At 36.7% G+C, this 16,285-nt stretch overlaps 1 protein-coding gene across 1 annotated transcript; it reads right to left on the bottom strand.

The window, feature by feature from the left end:
- Positions 1-14,071: 14,071 nt before the first annotated feature.
- On the bottom strand, positions 14,072-15,181 carry LOC125491396. The gene has a single exon (XM_048633229.1). The coding sequence runs from the start codon at positions 15,179-15,181 to the stop codon at positions 14,072-14,074; it is 1,110 nt and encodes a 369-aa protein (XP_048489186.1).
- Between the last annotated feature and the right edge of the window lie 1,104 nt (positions 15,182-16,285).

Genomic DNA, 16,285 nt, shown 5'->3' on the forward strand with positions numbered 1-16,285 from the left:
TTAGGTATTACTTATCGGTTTTTGAAATCGGAACCCTATAGAACAACACTAGCGTGTCGTTTTCCGTGACCTTTTCTATCTATCGTTTAAGGAGCCGTGTTATCTGTTCGGGACGGATGCAGCATACGTAAAAAGGTCTGAATGACGATCGCACCTCGTCGCGACAAATCAGACTTCTCATCGATAAGAATAGCTAACTATGTACAGTGGCCTGCGCCTAAAAGTATGCAGGCACGGTCCGCACAGTGATGCCATCTAGTAAAAACCTTGTAACTACAACGTATTGGACGTGTGTTTTGATAAGTGCATGTTGTTGTTCTATAAGTAAGAGTGTTTGAGCAGTACGATATTGTTTGTATTCGCTGTTTTTACTACTGTGTATATTAGGTAGTTAATTTCTTACAATTTCGTCATAGTGACTGTGGCGTAGTTGTTAAGGCGTGGCGCGGCGGTGCCGCATGAGTTATTACGAATTTGTTGATACTTACTTCGCATCCTGTTATTGTTTTTTGTGACTTTAAAGATCATAATAAATGATAGAAGTTTCCTTTACTTTCTTTTTTAATTTTTTAATTCGATTAAGGGTTTGGTAGTATTTAAAAAACTAAATTAAAATTGATTGTTAATCAATAACACACTTGATGGGATCAATAATCAACAATAGTTAGTAGCAGTCAGGTGCAATGTAGCGGACGACTAACTAAAACTTGCTTCTTTTTATTTATTGAGTTGTTCTCATAAGATTGAGGGTAGAAATATATATTATTATTATAATATATTAAGTATATGTGATCATGAATCCCAAAGTTCTTTGAGACAATACAACACTTGCGTTCCACTCAACGTTTTATAAATCGCTTTGGCTTCTAAATATTACTTATCGGTGCTTACTACTGATATCAAGAATGTTAAAAGGCATTTAAAAATAAAAACCAATAGTTTTACTAATTAGTGGAGGACTTGAACACAGGGACCTCATGCCGCCGCATCAATTCATGAATGCTTAACCACTCAGACTATCACCGACCATGATAGCGTTCTCGAAAATATGCTATCATTATGCTGTTATTATTACCGCCACCGCCCCGTAACTTATATTTACAAGCTGGTTACTAGATGGCATTACTGTTTCCAATTCGCCTGATTACTTTTAGGCGCAGGCCACCGTACTCTCCTGGTTTAACGGAGAGATCTCAGCTCAGCAAGTGCTAAGGAAAGTAGGGTCAAAGTGTAACTAGGAATATTAAGTTACCTGAAAATGGCCATTATTGAAAATGCAACAATTATTGTTTTCATTGTAGGCACTGTAACAATTTTCTTTTGCTATGAGTTTTCGTTTATCAAAGGTAAGTACCTAATTCCCCAAAATCTGCTGTTATTTGACAATACACGTTTTATTTTACTTTTACCTATCTATAAGTCTAGTATGCTTTTACTGTTTTCATTTGTAATGTATTTATAAATACTGTATTTTGTGTACAATAAAGTGTTCATAAATAAATAAATATAAGTGTTTGTGGTACATATTACTTATAACATATTCGACAATTCAGTTTGATAGCGATAACAAACCTTGGAAGATTCCATCACTCTTCGTCGTAAACTTGGATTATTCATATTTTCAGTAATAAATTCGACGTTTCCGAGAATCCATTGCCGTTTTCAGGAATCTCAAATGTCTCTCGTACCGTTGTTTCCGCACTGGTGAAATTTAAAAACACAAGCATTTGGAATATTCGTCTAACTTTATCTTAGAATCTTTACTGGCAGGTTGCACAACTGAAATGTTAAAAAAGTTATAATTGAGCAGCCTAATATAACTTAAACTACAAAAACAATAGAAGAGAATTAACTACATATACCTAGCAACAAAAAACGTTATTATACCGCCACCATCCAAAAAGTAAATAAAAATGTCACTGATCTCACAACATAGATACATAGGTAAGTGTGAAAGGTGCTTCATCATTGTGCTAGAGGGTCGCCATTATTTTTTCCCGGATTTAAATATTGCTACCGGATAAGTTGTCAGAAAGTCGGAATTTGGTGGGCGAGCTTCACGAATGCAAAGTTGCTCGAGCATTTGCAAGTCAATGCTATGAAATGTGTCCGACATTTTGGAACGAAAACTAAAGAAGAATGCTAAAGGTTTGTTCTTACAAACGATCCTCGAGTGACTGAAATTAGGAACACGCTTTTGTTTTCAGAATTTTCAGTTTAATTTCCCACTAGCTGTTCCCGCGAGCTTCGCTTCGCCCTAAAAAGTTTAAAAAGTAGCCTAGGTATGTGTTAATCCAGAGTGTCAGCTAACTCCATACCAAATTTCATTAAAATCGGTTCAGCCGTTTGACGTTAAGAAGTAAACCTTTATAATATTAGCGGGATAAAATATCTAATCCTCCCAGCAGGGATGCTGTAAAAAACAATCGTGATATAATAAATAATCATATTACTGCATACGGCTGATCCATCTACCTATTCCGTTATAAAGTATGTATATGTATAGTGTATAAGTGTCATGAGAAAATACACTTTATTGCGATGTTATAGAACATAGGCCAGTGATGTGGAAGATAAATGGAGAGGGACAAAGGTAAAATGAACGAGCGATATGGCACGGGTCTCGGTGGGCACAAACAATGAAAGTTGAGCCTCACAGTTTCCCCTGAGGTCACAGCTGTCTAGAAGCTATACAGCTACATACAGGTGTTGCAAAAGCGGTTTAGTAGTTCACAAGTCGAAGATCAAAAGTTATTCAGAATGACCACCAGAGTCAGGCTTACTGCCACTTTTGCAAAACCGTGAATACTATAATGATACCTAAGACATAACCGTGAAATCCAGAGTGTAAAAGCGATGCCACTGAAACTTTCTTTATTAAATAACTATAAGTAGTTCTTGCAAATTAATTTTGTGGTAATTCGTAAGAAAGTTGTTCAGTTTGATCAGTATACTAACATTATTATTTCAGTATCTACTTAGGTTTTTTTTAGCCAAAACAATTCATTTCGATTTAAATGAAGAAGGTTCATCTGTTCGACAATACGCTGGTTCGGCAATAAAGTGAACAGTCAAGAACAAATAAAAATTTAAAATAGAAGGAAAGTTCTAGACACGCACTCTATGTAAGTATTAGTTAATGATTTACTTACATTTAGTTATCAAAGTTACGTTCAATACTCGTAACAAATAATATTATATATTTTTTATCTTGAAAAAACATTTTGTTTAATAGATCACAACACCAAACAAAACGCCTACATAATATACCGCCTTATACAAGAACAAGACAGAACAAAACATTTCTGTTAAGTTTTCCCTGGAGCAACTATTGTTCTGCTCACAACAATAAGAAGTTCTGTTGATATTACGCCTCTTATGGGGACGTATGGAGCAGCAGCAAAAAGCAATTTGATTTTTGTTGTGTTAATTAAAAACTGCTCTTCAAAGTTTACACATGCAAATTTTAACGAAATCATAAGTTCTGTTTAGTTAGGTATAAATAAACAAATAGGCTATGCACCTTCTTGTCAACCCCGAAGCAGATACAATATTATGTAACAATTAAAGATTCTGAACGGTTCATCAAAAGTCGATTGTCCCGCCAATAGAATTATACGATTGATACGTACCTTAATCGCGGGACAATCAACTATGGATAAACCTTTCAGAATAGTATCTGAGATTAAAAAGCAGACTTTAGTAAGTAACAGTTTAGAATTTTAATTATTTTCTTTATAAAATGCATTTTTATTCGGTGAATAGTTACTCACAAAACGACATTTTAATTAATTACAAACCATAATGCCTGTCTTCTTCAGTATTCGGTTGGTTGGTATGGTTGTTGACCAACATGTATTGTCACGAGAATTAATTAGGGCTGCTTCCTTTCCCACGAGATTTTAATTAATCATAGTTGGTTGACCCTCAACCCTCAACCCTAGGAGTCAATGGCTGAAGTGGTGTCCTTTTAAACAGGAAAACGTAAGGTTACACTCTTATCCCCATTTGACCATTGAACACGGAAGTCGTCGCCATTTTGAAAGTTAATTTTAATTAAATATCCGATTTTATAGTCAAGTAGACTGAAAGGTTTTCAATACATTATCAGCCAATTTCACAGGGTTCCGCTCATCTCGCATAATCTTTATTGACCAAAACTCATTTCGCATAATTCGTATGGTCTAAACATTTTTGGCCGAACCATCACTTTGCCAAGACTTATGTGGCATAAGGCTCGTTTCGTCTAAAACTCTTTAGGCACAATCTTTAAACACCTAAGTTTCGTTTGCTCAAATTTATGTTCGTCTATACCTATGTATAATCTTGTTTCTCGTAATGTTATCTTAATAAATAATATATTAAGAACGTAGTAAATGTACAAATTGTGGTATTTTTCTCCTACATCCCGAAAATCACGATATTGTATGATCAAAAAATCGAAAGTTAACGACCAATATAATTATTACAAACCGCATGAGATCGAAACCTAAAAATAGGTGCGACGACGAGCAAAGCGAGGAGGAGCGTGTTAGGTGCACATGTTCATCAAAACCAAAGCGGAGCGCAGCGAAGCGGAGCGGAGCGTTTTCCAAACAGCGGAAACAATACAAGGCACCAGTTTGTGCTATGTAGGGAGACGCTCCGTCAAAGTTAAAGCCAAACGAATATTATTAATTTGTATAAACCTAATAAACCTATGCCGTAGCATTATTAGGCTATTCAAGATTTGGCCATACCATTATTAGGCTAAACAATGTTATGCGAAATAACTTTTTACTAAACGAGATTTATGCCATACGATTTTCGGCGTAACGAGACTTTGACCAAACGTTACTATGCAATACGAGATTCGGCCAAAAAATCTTATGCCTTAAAAGGTAGAACCAATTTCACAAAAAAGAGATAATAATAAAAAATATGTGGTGATATCTCACACACGGCCATCCGACCCGAAACTAGGCAAAGCCTGTAATATGGGTATCGGACAGCTGATATATCTACTCAAATACGTATTAAATATAAATATCAAGACCCGAGTACAAATATCTGTCTTTAAACCAATATCTGCCCCAGCCGGGAATCGAACCCGGGACCTTCGGCATAGCAGTGAGGGCCACTAACCACTACACCATTCGACCGTCAAAGATATTCCATTTGTATGTTCCTTACTAATTATTTTTATAATTGTTACTCGATTACTCAGTCAGTAATTTGTGGATTTTGCTAGTTAATACGGTGCGAGGTGGTTCCTAAACGATTTATTCAATGATGCAATGCAACATCCAGGTAGCTAACAAGTCCCAATAAATTGCTCCACCAATTTTCAACGTCAGTAAATCGTTGGAATTTTCCGCCAACTACAGATATCTGTTGCTCTACGTGCTACACATGTCTGAAGAATCTCTATTTTTAAAGCATCAGTAGCAGTAGATATGTACAGTTTTATGAAAAACAGACATCTGACAATACGAAATATGCTACCTTCATATACCTCCGTCTATTAAATATACTTAGAATAAAAAAAGGAGATTATTTGCAGCCAACGTTTGAATTATGTAGGTTTTTATTTAAATAGCCAAGTTTTTTTTTTATGTTATGCGGTTTATAGTAGTACTTATTTAATTAGTAATTATAAACATAAACAGTTTTGCCACGAAAAAACTTTTATTTTTCATGTGTTTAAAACGCAATTAAACAATGCCTAGTATCACCATAGTTTGTTAGATGTTATGTCATCAATTATACGTCATCTCCATAATATTACCTATTATTAAATTCTTGAAAGATGTGTCAAAAGTCAACAACTAATCCCTTGTTATGATCTAACAGAGTATGGTGAAACTGGGACTTATCAGGCGTATGATCATCTGTCAAATCCTAACTATATCCTAACTAATATTATAGATTATAGATGCGAAAGTAACTGTGTCTGTCTGTCTGTCTGTTACTCTTTCACACCAAAACTACTGAACGGATTGGAATGAAAACTTTTTAAGGCGAAGCGAAGCTCGCGGGATCAGCTAGTACTAAATATGTGTTTGTGTCCAAATAGTTGTTAAAATTTAAAACTGTTGCCGTCGTTCTATCCCACTCCGCCCGCCTCGTGCCTAGCGCCCTCAGGGTCTGCAATTAGTGTCTGCTCCTTCCTCCACAGGTCATTAGGAAAAACTTTAAAATGTGTGTCAAGCTATTACATGAGAGGGCTCAAAATTAACAAACAATAACAGACATTCTCTTGGTGTTTTTTTTGCATAATACGTAGGTACGTCAAGGAGTGCGATTTTGCTAAGAATCATCTGATCATCAGTTATTTACTTACTTTTACATACATTTTAAAAATAAAATACTGATTGATTATGGTTTTTTAACGGATTTGTCCTTTAATAAATATGACAGATCGATTAAATACGATCTTAAACGGTTCTACCTTTTTTGGCATAAGATTTATTTGCCTAATCTTGTATTGCATAGTAACGTTTGGTCAAAGTCTCGTTACGCCGAAAATCGTATGGCATAAATCTCGTTTAGTAAAAAGTTATTTCGCATAACATTGTTTAGCCTAATAATGGTATGGCCAAATCTTGAATAGCCTAATAATGCTATGGCATAGGTTTATACAAAGTAATAATATTCATTTGGCTTTAACTTTGACGGAGCGTCTCCCTACATAGCGCAAACTGGTGCCTTGTATTGTTTCCGCTGTTTGGAAAACGCTCCGCTCCGCTTCGCTGCGCTCCGCTTTGGTTTTGATGAACATGTGCACCTAACACGCTCCTCCTCGCTTTGCTCGTCGTCGCACCTATTTTTAGGTTTCGATCTCATGGGGTTTGTAATAATTATATTGGTCGTTAACTTTCGATTTTTTGATCATACAATATCGTGATTTTCGGGATGTAGGAGAAAAATACCAATTTGTACATTTACTAAATACTTAATATATTATTTATTAAGATAACATTAAGAGAAACAAGATTATACTTAGGTATAGACGAACATAAATTTGAGCAAACGAAACTTAGGTGTTTAAAGATTGTGCCTAAAGAGTTTTAGACGAAACGAGCCTTATGCCACATAAGTCTTGGCAAAGTGATGGTTCGGCCAAAAAAGTTTAGACCATACGAGTTATGCGAAATGAGTTTTGGTCAATAAAGATTATGCGAGATGAGCGGAACCCATCTTAAACAATTAGTTAGGATCCACTTCCGTTTTCACGACTTTATAGTTTGACTGTAAGTACCTATACTTTATTTTTGTCAACTTGATATGCAATGTTATATTCATATTTTATATTGTGATTCTTCAATTCAACTACAGCTAATTTCTTTATAGCTAAGATTTTAAAGACAGATTATAAGTTAGTACTATACTAAACAACCATGCACAACGCCACAGTAATAATCAGCGATATGTAAAAGCAATTAAGACAAAAGATAAAAGTGCGGTGAAGTGCATTCCAGCAGGAAGGCGGTATTCCGAGAAGCGAAGAGAATCTATTGTGATAGAAGGTAGGCACAAAAAAAAAGTTTGATAGCCATGTCAAAGGCAGACTCGGTCGTCGTCGCTGGAGCTATTTAAGAAGATTGGATTACTTGTGCAGTATCTGTCCCGGTAACGGTATTCAACCTAAACATATACTGTACTACCACAAAAAACTTTGAACACTGTTTATGAAGTGTTTAAAACGAAATTCGACAGATTTCGTAGACGTTTGACATTGCTGAGCACCTGTTAAAACTTAAAACTAATGTTTCTATCACATTTTATTTTAATCTCATAAAAAATAAGAAAAACTTTCCTTGGAGTAACCTTGAGAATGCTTTGAGGGTATTCATTTAATAATAATCATCGAGAAAATAATAAATGCTACAAAAAATACCAGTAACAAATTTTATCGCCTATATTTTTGTGAAACAAAACGGCATCAGCCTCGTCATGCCACTCTGAATAGCCCTGCAGGTCTGTCGCAGAAGCCTCGACCTTAATAACGTGGAAGCAATTAGTGAAAGCGGACAAAACAGCACGAACCGGCGAGCCATTACCACTGTGTATGAGGAGGCGGTCGCAAGACTGTGGCTTATCCTTCTATCTATAGTAGATACTATGGGCATGGCAATAATTTATTAGAATAGAATATTTTTTATTTGCATACACACATAAAATAAACTTACTTAACTTAAATACTGACACATATTTATGTAAAAAATGGCGGTCTTATCGCATAAAGCGATTTTTTGAAGACAACCTTAGTCCTAGACCAATTACTTTTTTTTACAAAGTGGGTGTATACGATAAGGGTGTTGCAAAAGTGGTAAGTATACTTACGAAGCGGAAACAGTGTGCATCAGGAAGGTCAATCTGCATGAAGAACTTTAGTTCTATGAGTTTAGAAATAGCGCGAAAAAAATGTGCTTGTCCATAGAACTAGCCTGCCTATAGCTTAGCCTGGTTTACGTCATTTAAATGAAGACGCTGATTCACCGCTGAAAGTAAACTTGTCAATCTCAGCACACCGGTAGATACTTAACGATGAATCGGATGAGTCAGATCAAAGTCTCACGCTGTGTGCACTGAAGGGTGACCGAATCAGTCATCAGGTTAAGCAACACTAGCTTGGATTACAACTTTGATGTTACACTACTAATCCGTTAATTCCTCCGAAGGGACAAAAATTTGTCGTTTTCTATTTTATACAATGTATTATTATATGTATTAGTAATCATAAAATAAAATACTATGTGTATTTTAATAAAAAATATGAGCGAATCATGTAGAAAACTACACAGCCTCAAATATTATTTCATTTGCGCGTATCCGGAACACAATGTAGATATCTATTCTACAAAACCGGCCAAGTGCGAGTCGGGCTCGCGCACAAAGGGTTCCGTAGCAGCAAAATTACAGTTAAATCAACCTATCTCAAAAACTATAAGAGATACTTTGATCAAACCAAAAATCGTTGAAAGAGTTAATTAGCATGCATCACCTCTATTTTTTTTAGAATTTTATACCCCGTAGTTATAAAAATAGAGGGGGGGGGACATACTTTTTACGACTTTGAGAGCTGATATCTCAAAAACCGTTCACTTTAAGAAAAATGTTTTTTAGAAAACTTTATATCATTTTAAAAGACCTTTCCATTGATACCCCACACGGGTATGTACATCGAAAAAAAAAAATTCATCCCTCAGTTACATGTATGGGGGGCCCCACCCCCAATTCTTTTTTTTACTATTTAGTGTCATATTTTTGTAGCGGTTCATACAACACATATTCCCATCAAATTTCATCACTGTAGTACTTATAGTTTCCGAGTAAATCGGCTGTGACAGACGGACAGACGGACAGACGGACAGACGGACATGACGAAACTATAAGGGTTCCGTTTTTGCCATTTTGGCTACGGAACCCTAAAAAACGGTATGAAATCGTATAGGAAATTGCGTAGCAAGCCACGCAAACACGATACAAATAGAATGAAATGTGAATTCTCACGGCAGAAGCATGTCAAGAGACGAAGTGGATAAATATGGGGAGGTTTCGCACATATTTGCGTAAAAACTCGAAGGGATGTACCTGTCCTTTAGAATTGAGTGGTGCTGTAACTTGATCATGATAGACAGGCGATTTATTGTACAAAGTACAGTCGTACAAACATAATGTACCTAAGATAAGCATTTGATTTGGGGATTGAAAGGCTTGAGTGCATTTGATATACTTATGAACTCGGGAGCAATGAAAAAGTTCCAGTGAAAAAGCCAAGCTTAAAGACGCCATCTGCAATATACTGAAAACGTAATGAATATTAGATTTAAATTAAAAATTAAATGTTTAAAAAAATGGGGCCATATACAAGTGGAACTTTTTAATTGCTCGTGAGAGATTAAGCAACCAGGAACAGACTATAATAACTTCCAAGGTAAGTACCAATTTCTCCATAGTCGGTTAGTACCTAGAGCATAACCAGGGAGTGGTTGACTTTCGACACATCTGTCATGAATTTTATATGGAGATGACGTATAATTTATAAATCAATCCCTGTCGGTTAGATAAACGACTATGAAGAAATTGGCACAAAGTCTTTCAATTTTGTTAGATTATACCGTGTTACGAAACGTTCGATACGTATAAAAACTGGGAAAACCCAAATATTCCGAAAAACTTTTTTCCGAATTTGATAACACCGAATATGTAATTTACGAAATATTCCAATACCGATTTTTTAAAATACCGAATTATAAAAATCACGAAAATTATAATTTCGAATATTATAATCACGAAGATTTGTTATTACGATTGTTAAATATACGAACGTAAAAAAGTACGATTACTTTAATATACGAAAAATAAAATACCGATTTATTATAATCACGAAAAATTCAAATCCCGATCGGAAATATGATAATTCGTGATTTTGTCAAAAAAACATAAATGTTTTTTAAACCTTAGAACCAAAACCAAAAGATAGGTGCGACGACGAGCAAAGCGAGGAGGAGCGTGTTAGGTGCACATAGATATCGAAAAACAAAGCGGAGCGCAGCGAAGCGGAGCGGAGCGTTTCAAATATAGAGCAAAACAATTGTTAAATAGAAAACTATTTGTAGCATTTGTTGTTAAGTAACACAAGAAAGCAATACAATTGCTCGGATGTTTACTGTGTTTAACCTTAAAAACCTTGGGACCTAAACCTAAAGATAGGTGCGACGACGAGCAAAGCGAGGAGGAGCGTGTTAGGTGCACATAGATATTGAAAAACGAAGCGGAGCGTTTCACATAATATAGCTTAAAAATACATGTATAATATACAGGGTGTCCCAAAAGTCAACGTCATCCCTTAAAGGGCTGATAGATCAGCTCATGAGAGGCCAGAATATTTTTTTATTTTTATTTTTATTTTATTTGGCACACACAACAGTATTAAAGACGTTTACAATATAACATAAAGTAAATTACATGAGTTCTAGTCTAGTCTTAACACCAAAACAATGTGTACACAGCATGTTAGTGCAAAGAGCACAACCACTAATTACTTACAATAAATTAAATTTTGATAAATTAAATTTTAATACATAAAATTTAAAATTTTAATAATCACATACATTCAAACACATTAATAATTTAATTAGGATGGTCAATAAATTTAGATATTTTATTTTTAAAACTACCCAGTGAGTTTTGATATATGTCCGGCACTTCGCTTCTATTTTGAGCGTATATTTGATTAAACATTTGGCACACTCGCAAAATAAAGTTGTTCGCACTGACGTTAGTCCTACATACGGGTACGCTAAATGGGTGGGGATGTCTGGAGGTAAGCCTAGGGGCAAAAAAGTTTATTTCCGACAATAAACTGGTTGATATACCACCATTAATAATTTTGTGTAGAAGCACAAGGTCATGCAGCCTACGACGAGCATCCAACCGCTGAATTTTAAAGTGTTTGCATCGGTCCTCGTAAGATTGCAGCTTCCATCGGAGACCGAATCGAGCAGACAGTATACGCAAAAACCTTTTTTGCACGGACTCGATTGCATCGCTGTGGACATTGTAGATAGGGCACCAGACTGCTGATGCGTACTCAAGGCGACTCAGGACCAGTGATTTGTAGAGAAGGACAACGCTCTGATAGTTTTTGAAAGGCTTTGTGGCCCGCAATACAAACCCCAGTAGTTGGTTCGCTTTTGTTACAATTGATGCACAGTGTTGGTTGAAGCTTAACTTGTGGTCAAACGTAACTCCCAGATCCTTAGCAGTTGCTTTTCTTTGGAGCGTAGTACCATCCAGGTTGTAGTTAAATAGCACTTGGCTATGGTTTCTGGAAAAGGTTACCACGAAGCACTTTTGTATGCCTAACTGCATTTTGTTGATCTGGCACCATATCCACAAAGTGTCCAGGTCTTTCTGCAGCCTTGTGCAATCCTCATGTGATGAGACTCCTGTGTACATTTTTAGGTCGTCTGCGTACAGTAGGCACGGGTTCCTAAGGAGACTTACCAAGTCGTTTATAAAAATAATAAAAAACAATGGCCCTGTCAGCGATCCCTGGGGAATTCCCGATGTAATGGTCACAGGCTGTGATAAGTGTCCCTTGAGCGTTACAATTTGGCTTCGGTTATTTATGTAGGATTCAACCCAGCGCAGTACATTTCCATGTATCCCGTACATTTTTAGCTTCATACACAAGATTCGATGGTTGACCTTGTCAAATGCCTTTTTGAAATCTGTGTAGACCGAATCAACCTGGCGGCACTCATTAAAGGCTCTGCAGATATAGTTGGTATATTCTACCAAATTAGATACCGTTGATTTGCCTTTAACGAAGCCGTGCTGTTCCGGTACAAGGTAAGGCTTGACATGGGCATAGAGGTGGTCGAAGATAACGGACTCGAATATCTTGGCAAAGCAGGACAGGATGCTGATTGGTCTGTAGTTACCGCAAACATTAGCGTCTCCTGACTTGTAGATAGGCACTATGTAAGCATGCTTCCATACATCTGGGTACACTCCAGTACGGGTTGAGTGGTTAAATATTATATATAAAGGAGCCAAGAGTGCTTTGCGACAATTTTTTATAAAACAAGGGGGGATCCCATCGGGACCAGCTCCCTTATTGATGTTAAGGTCCACAAGTTTTTTAGCAATCATCTCTTGTGAAATTGATATACTAGCAAGAGTATCATTGGCCTTACATATATCTTTGTAGTCACTAGGGAGTTCATCAGTGCCCGAGTCTGTCTCAAAAACCGATGCAAAGTATGTTGAGAAGAGATCACACACAGCCTGCCCACCCTGTGCATTTCTACCATCGAAACTCATAGATTCTGGTATAGATTGTGCAGATTTTTTAGATTTTATGTAGGTGAAGAAAGGTTTAGTTGAGTCCGATAGGGAGGCCTCAACACTATTTAGAAATGATTCATGACATTCTTCAATTAATTTTTTGGACCTAGTGCGTAGCAATTTAAATTCGTCATAATCGCGAGGGTTTTTGTATTTTTTAAACTTTTTATGTATTTTATTTTTTTCTTCTATGCAGTTTTTAAGGCATTCAGAGAACCATAAGGGGTATTTATGATCACCAATTGACTTCAAAGGGGTGTTGTTTTTAATGACTTTATTTAGGATCTCATAGAATACCTGCACATTAGTGTTGACGTCATCACTGCTTAAGAGATCCTCCCAGTTCAGAGAGAGAAGTTCCTCCGTGCATTTAGTGTAGTCACATTTTTTAAAGTTTAGGACTTTTTTAGATTTAGGTTTAAGTGTTACTGGGCTATTTTTTAAGTCAATTTCTATAGCGGGATGATGTTTGTCGGCCTTTGATATGGCCGTACAGCTATTTACATATAAATTAGTGCAGTCTGTTAATACGAGATCCAGGATTCGGTTGTTATCATTTGTAACATGATTATATTGAGAGAGGTTACCGAGCGCAATGAGATTAAAAAGTAATTCTGATTTAGTATCTAAGGGGGAAGTGTGGGTCATGCGAGAGGTAGAGGTTACGTCTCGCGACCATTGTATATTAGGTAGATTAAAGTCGCCAAGTATAAAAGTTTTTGATGAGGTGTTGCTGATTTTTATTAAGTTTTCAGAGCATCCACGAAACCACGCCCTGTAGGGGTCCATTTTAATATCGGGAGGTAGATATACCAGGCATATATTCAAAGTAAGAGAGTTAGCTGCCTGAGACGATATGGTTATCCACAAATCTTCAATGGGGCTCTCCAAAGCATGCAGTCTGCGTGCGTTGTATTTTTTCTTAACAGCTATTAATAATCCACCGCCGGACTGTTTTAAAGAATTTGAAGTTTCTCTATCTCTACGGAAGACGTCGTACCGGTCATCTATCAACTCACCAGAACCAATACTGCTGTCTAGATTAGTTTCACACAAACATATTACATCGTATTCAGAATTAAGTATATTTAAATATAATTGCATTAGCTTAGATTTAATTCTATTCACATTTTGATAAAGAACATGCATTAAAGTTTGAGAAAATTATTAGCATAACCTGTTTAAGTAATAAATGAGTAAGAAAATTGTAAGATACATGTACCTACTCAATTCAACTAAGTTTAGGTAAGTTACATTTATCCTTAATAAGTAGAGGCGGTGACTTTTCATCTTTCCTCAGATAAATCTTCCCGAACTTGACCCAGACAAACTTGTAGTGGTTATCTTTAGCAAACCTTCGTGCTACGCTATGAAGTTCCTTTGCGCTGGGAGGAAGGTGCTCACCGACATAAATTAATTGCTTTTCCCCGGGTACTTCTACATGGGTTGAGCTAATATGTTCCTTAGGATTATTTCTGTTGAACTTGCGTACTGCAGAGATAATATCATCACGGCAACGCTCAGACGGCAATGTCACCAATATAGAGCGCGGTCTGTCTGAGTTGGTATTCATTTTTGCAACCCTACGGCAGGAGCGGATATCAGAGTCTACGATAGGATAACCTATTATCTCGCATAGTTTTTTGAAGATAAGTACCACATTCTCGTTACGGCGCTCGGGTACGGCATGCACCTCTAAGTTGAGGCTACGGGAGTGCTTCTCAGCCGCATTCAGGCGCCGTTCTAGACTTTTAATATCGGCTTGGAGTTGACAGTTCAGTGACTCCAGTTCATTTATTGATTTAGTAGCTTCACTTATTTCAGCTTTACAATCTCTCTGTTCCTCTGAGAGAAAGTCCGTAGTGGCCGTGAAGTCTTTTTTTATTTCATCCATGGCGGCTTTTATTTCGGAGGAAATAGTAGCGTTTATTTGCGATAGGAGAGAGGCGCGTAGCTGTTCAATTTTTGTGTCAAAAAGATCACTAAATTCTTGTAGGGTTATTGTGCCAGACTGTGGGTTACTAGGCCTTTTTTGACTATCCGAAGCCGGTATGTCCTTTTTCAAAGATTGTTGATGGCTGACCTTCTTATCACCATTCTTCTCCACGTTAAGCGGCTCAGACACATTACGAACAGGCGTGTTGTCACCCCTGCCTCTTGCCTTACGGGTTGTGATGTTAAGGCACGGATCGCAGTGCCACGATTTTTTGTATGCGGCGGAGTTACGTTGATAAGTAGCAGTGGAAATGTTAAGGCATTGATAGTGGTATTTATGACCACACTGCGAGCATATAAGTGCATCACTCTCAACTACAGACTTACAGCACGCCATACAGTTCATTTTGTCTTCTCAATATTATACGTACGTTGAATATTGCACTATAATATTTCAAACAGAGCTGGAGTGTTAGATTGATGTGTGACTCACGCGCCTGGCTTGACGACTGGGCGGCTAGACGAAGACAGGTAGACGCAGCGGCGCCGCAGCGAGACAGGGACAGGTGATGCACAGGGCACAGGTGACGAGCGGGGCAATGACCGACCGCGGACTTGGCCTCGCAGTAGATAACGATCACAGCTGATTATTACTTTTAGGATATGTAAATCGGAATTACACAGCACATGATATAGTCAGAAGCACACTCATAACACACACTGAATTAACTTTACAAGAGCTTTGTAATTATGTAAATTTTAACCATATACTTGTGAAATGTACAACGTAAATATTTATTTAACACGGAGCGTATAGACTTAGCAGTTGCGCGATCGACGGCGCGACAAATCACATGGCGCGACAATCAATATCACAATATGACCATAGTAAAAACTCGATAATTTTCGAGATATTGACACTTTTATAAATTTGTTGAAAATCGACACCTTGGATCAGTTTTTTGCGTGCCGCCTGTACAAAAATCCATATTGTTAGAATTTGTTTGGTGTTGCATCACCCTGTATAGCCCTGCTATTGATCGCAGTCAAAAAAAATATCGAGTAATGCTGTATGTTTAAAAAAACACGGTTTTCAAAGTCATAAAAGGTAATCGTATTTTTTTATAAGCAACTTTGACTCTACATAATGTAAAAAAAATATACCACGCAAACCTGGCACCTTATTTGAAAAGATTGCTCATTTAATGCAGTTTCCAAAATGGTATAAAACGTTGCTATTGTTTCAATTAACAAAAAAGTTATTGCTATTTTAGAACAAAACGACCTCGATGTAAAATTGTTTGAAGGAAATTTATCTGACTGAATTTATTAAGGGTAAGTCATGTTGGAATGAGTAAAAGTAAAATAGGTGGTGGGGTCAGCCGTGGCAACCTATATGACGCAAAAATAGCTAAGAAAAAACTTACCAAACTCTTATAAAACATATTTTGCGTTTTTTACACCTTATTTAAAGAAAACTATCATTTATTGACTTTTATTTTTATTTCTC

The sequence above is a fragment of the Plutella xylostella genome, chromosome 5 (assembly GCF_932276165.1).
Source record: "Plutella xylostella chromosome 5, ilPluXylo3.1, whole genome shotgun sequence".
NCBI classification, from domain to species: domain Eukaryota; kingdom Metazoa; phylum Arthropoda; class Insecta; order Lepidoptera; family Plutellidae; genus Plutella; species Plutella xylostella.

What these genes read in the sequence shown, in the direction of transcription:
- LOC125491396 (XM_048633229.1), bottom strand. Translation starts at nt 15,181, where the DNA reads ATGAACTGTATGGCGTGCTGTAAGTCTGTAGTTGAGAGTGATGCACTT.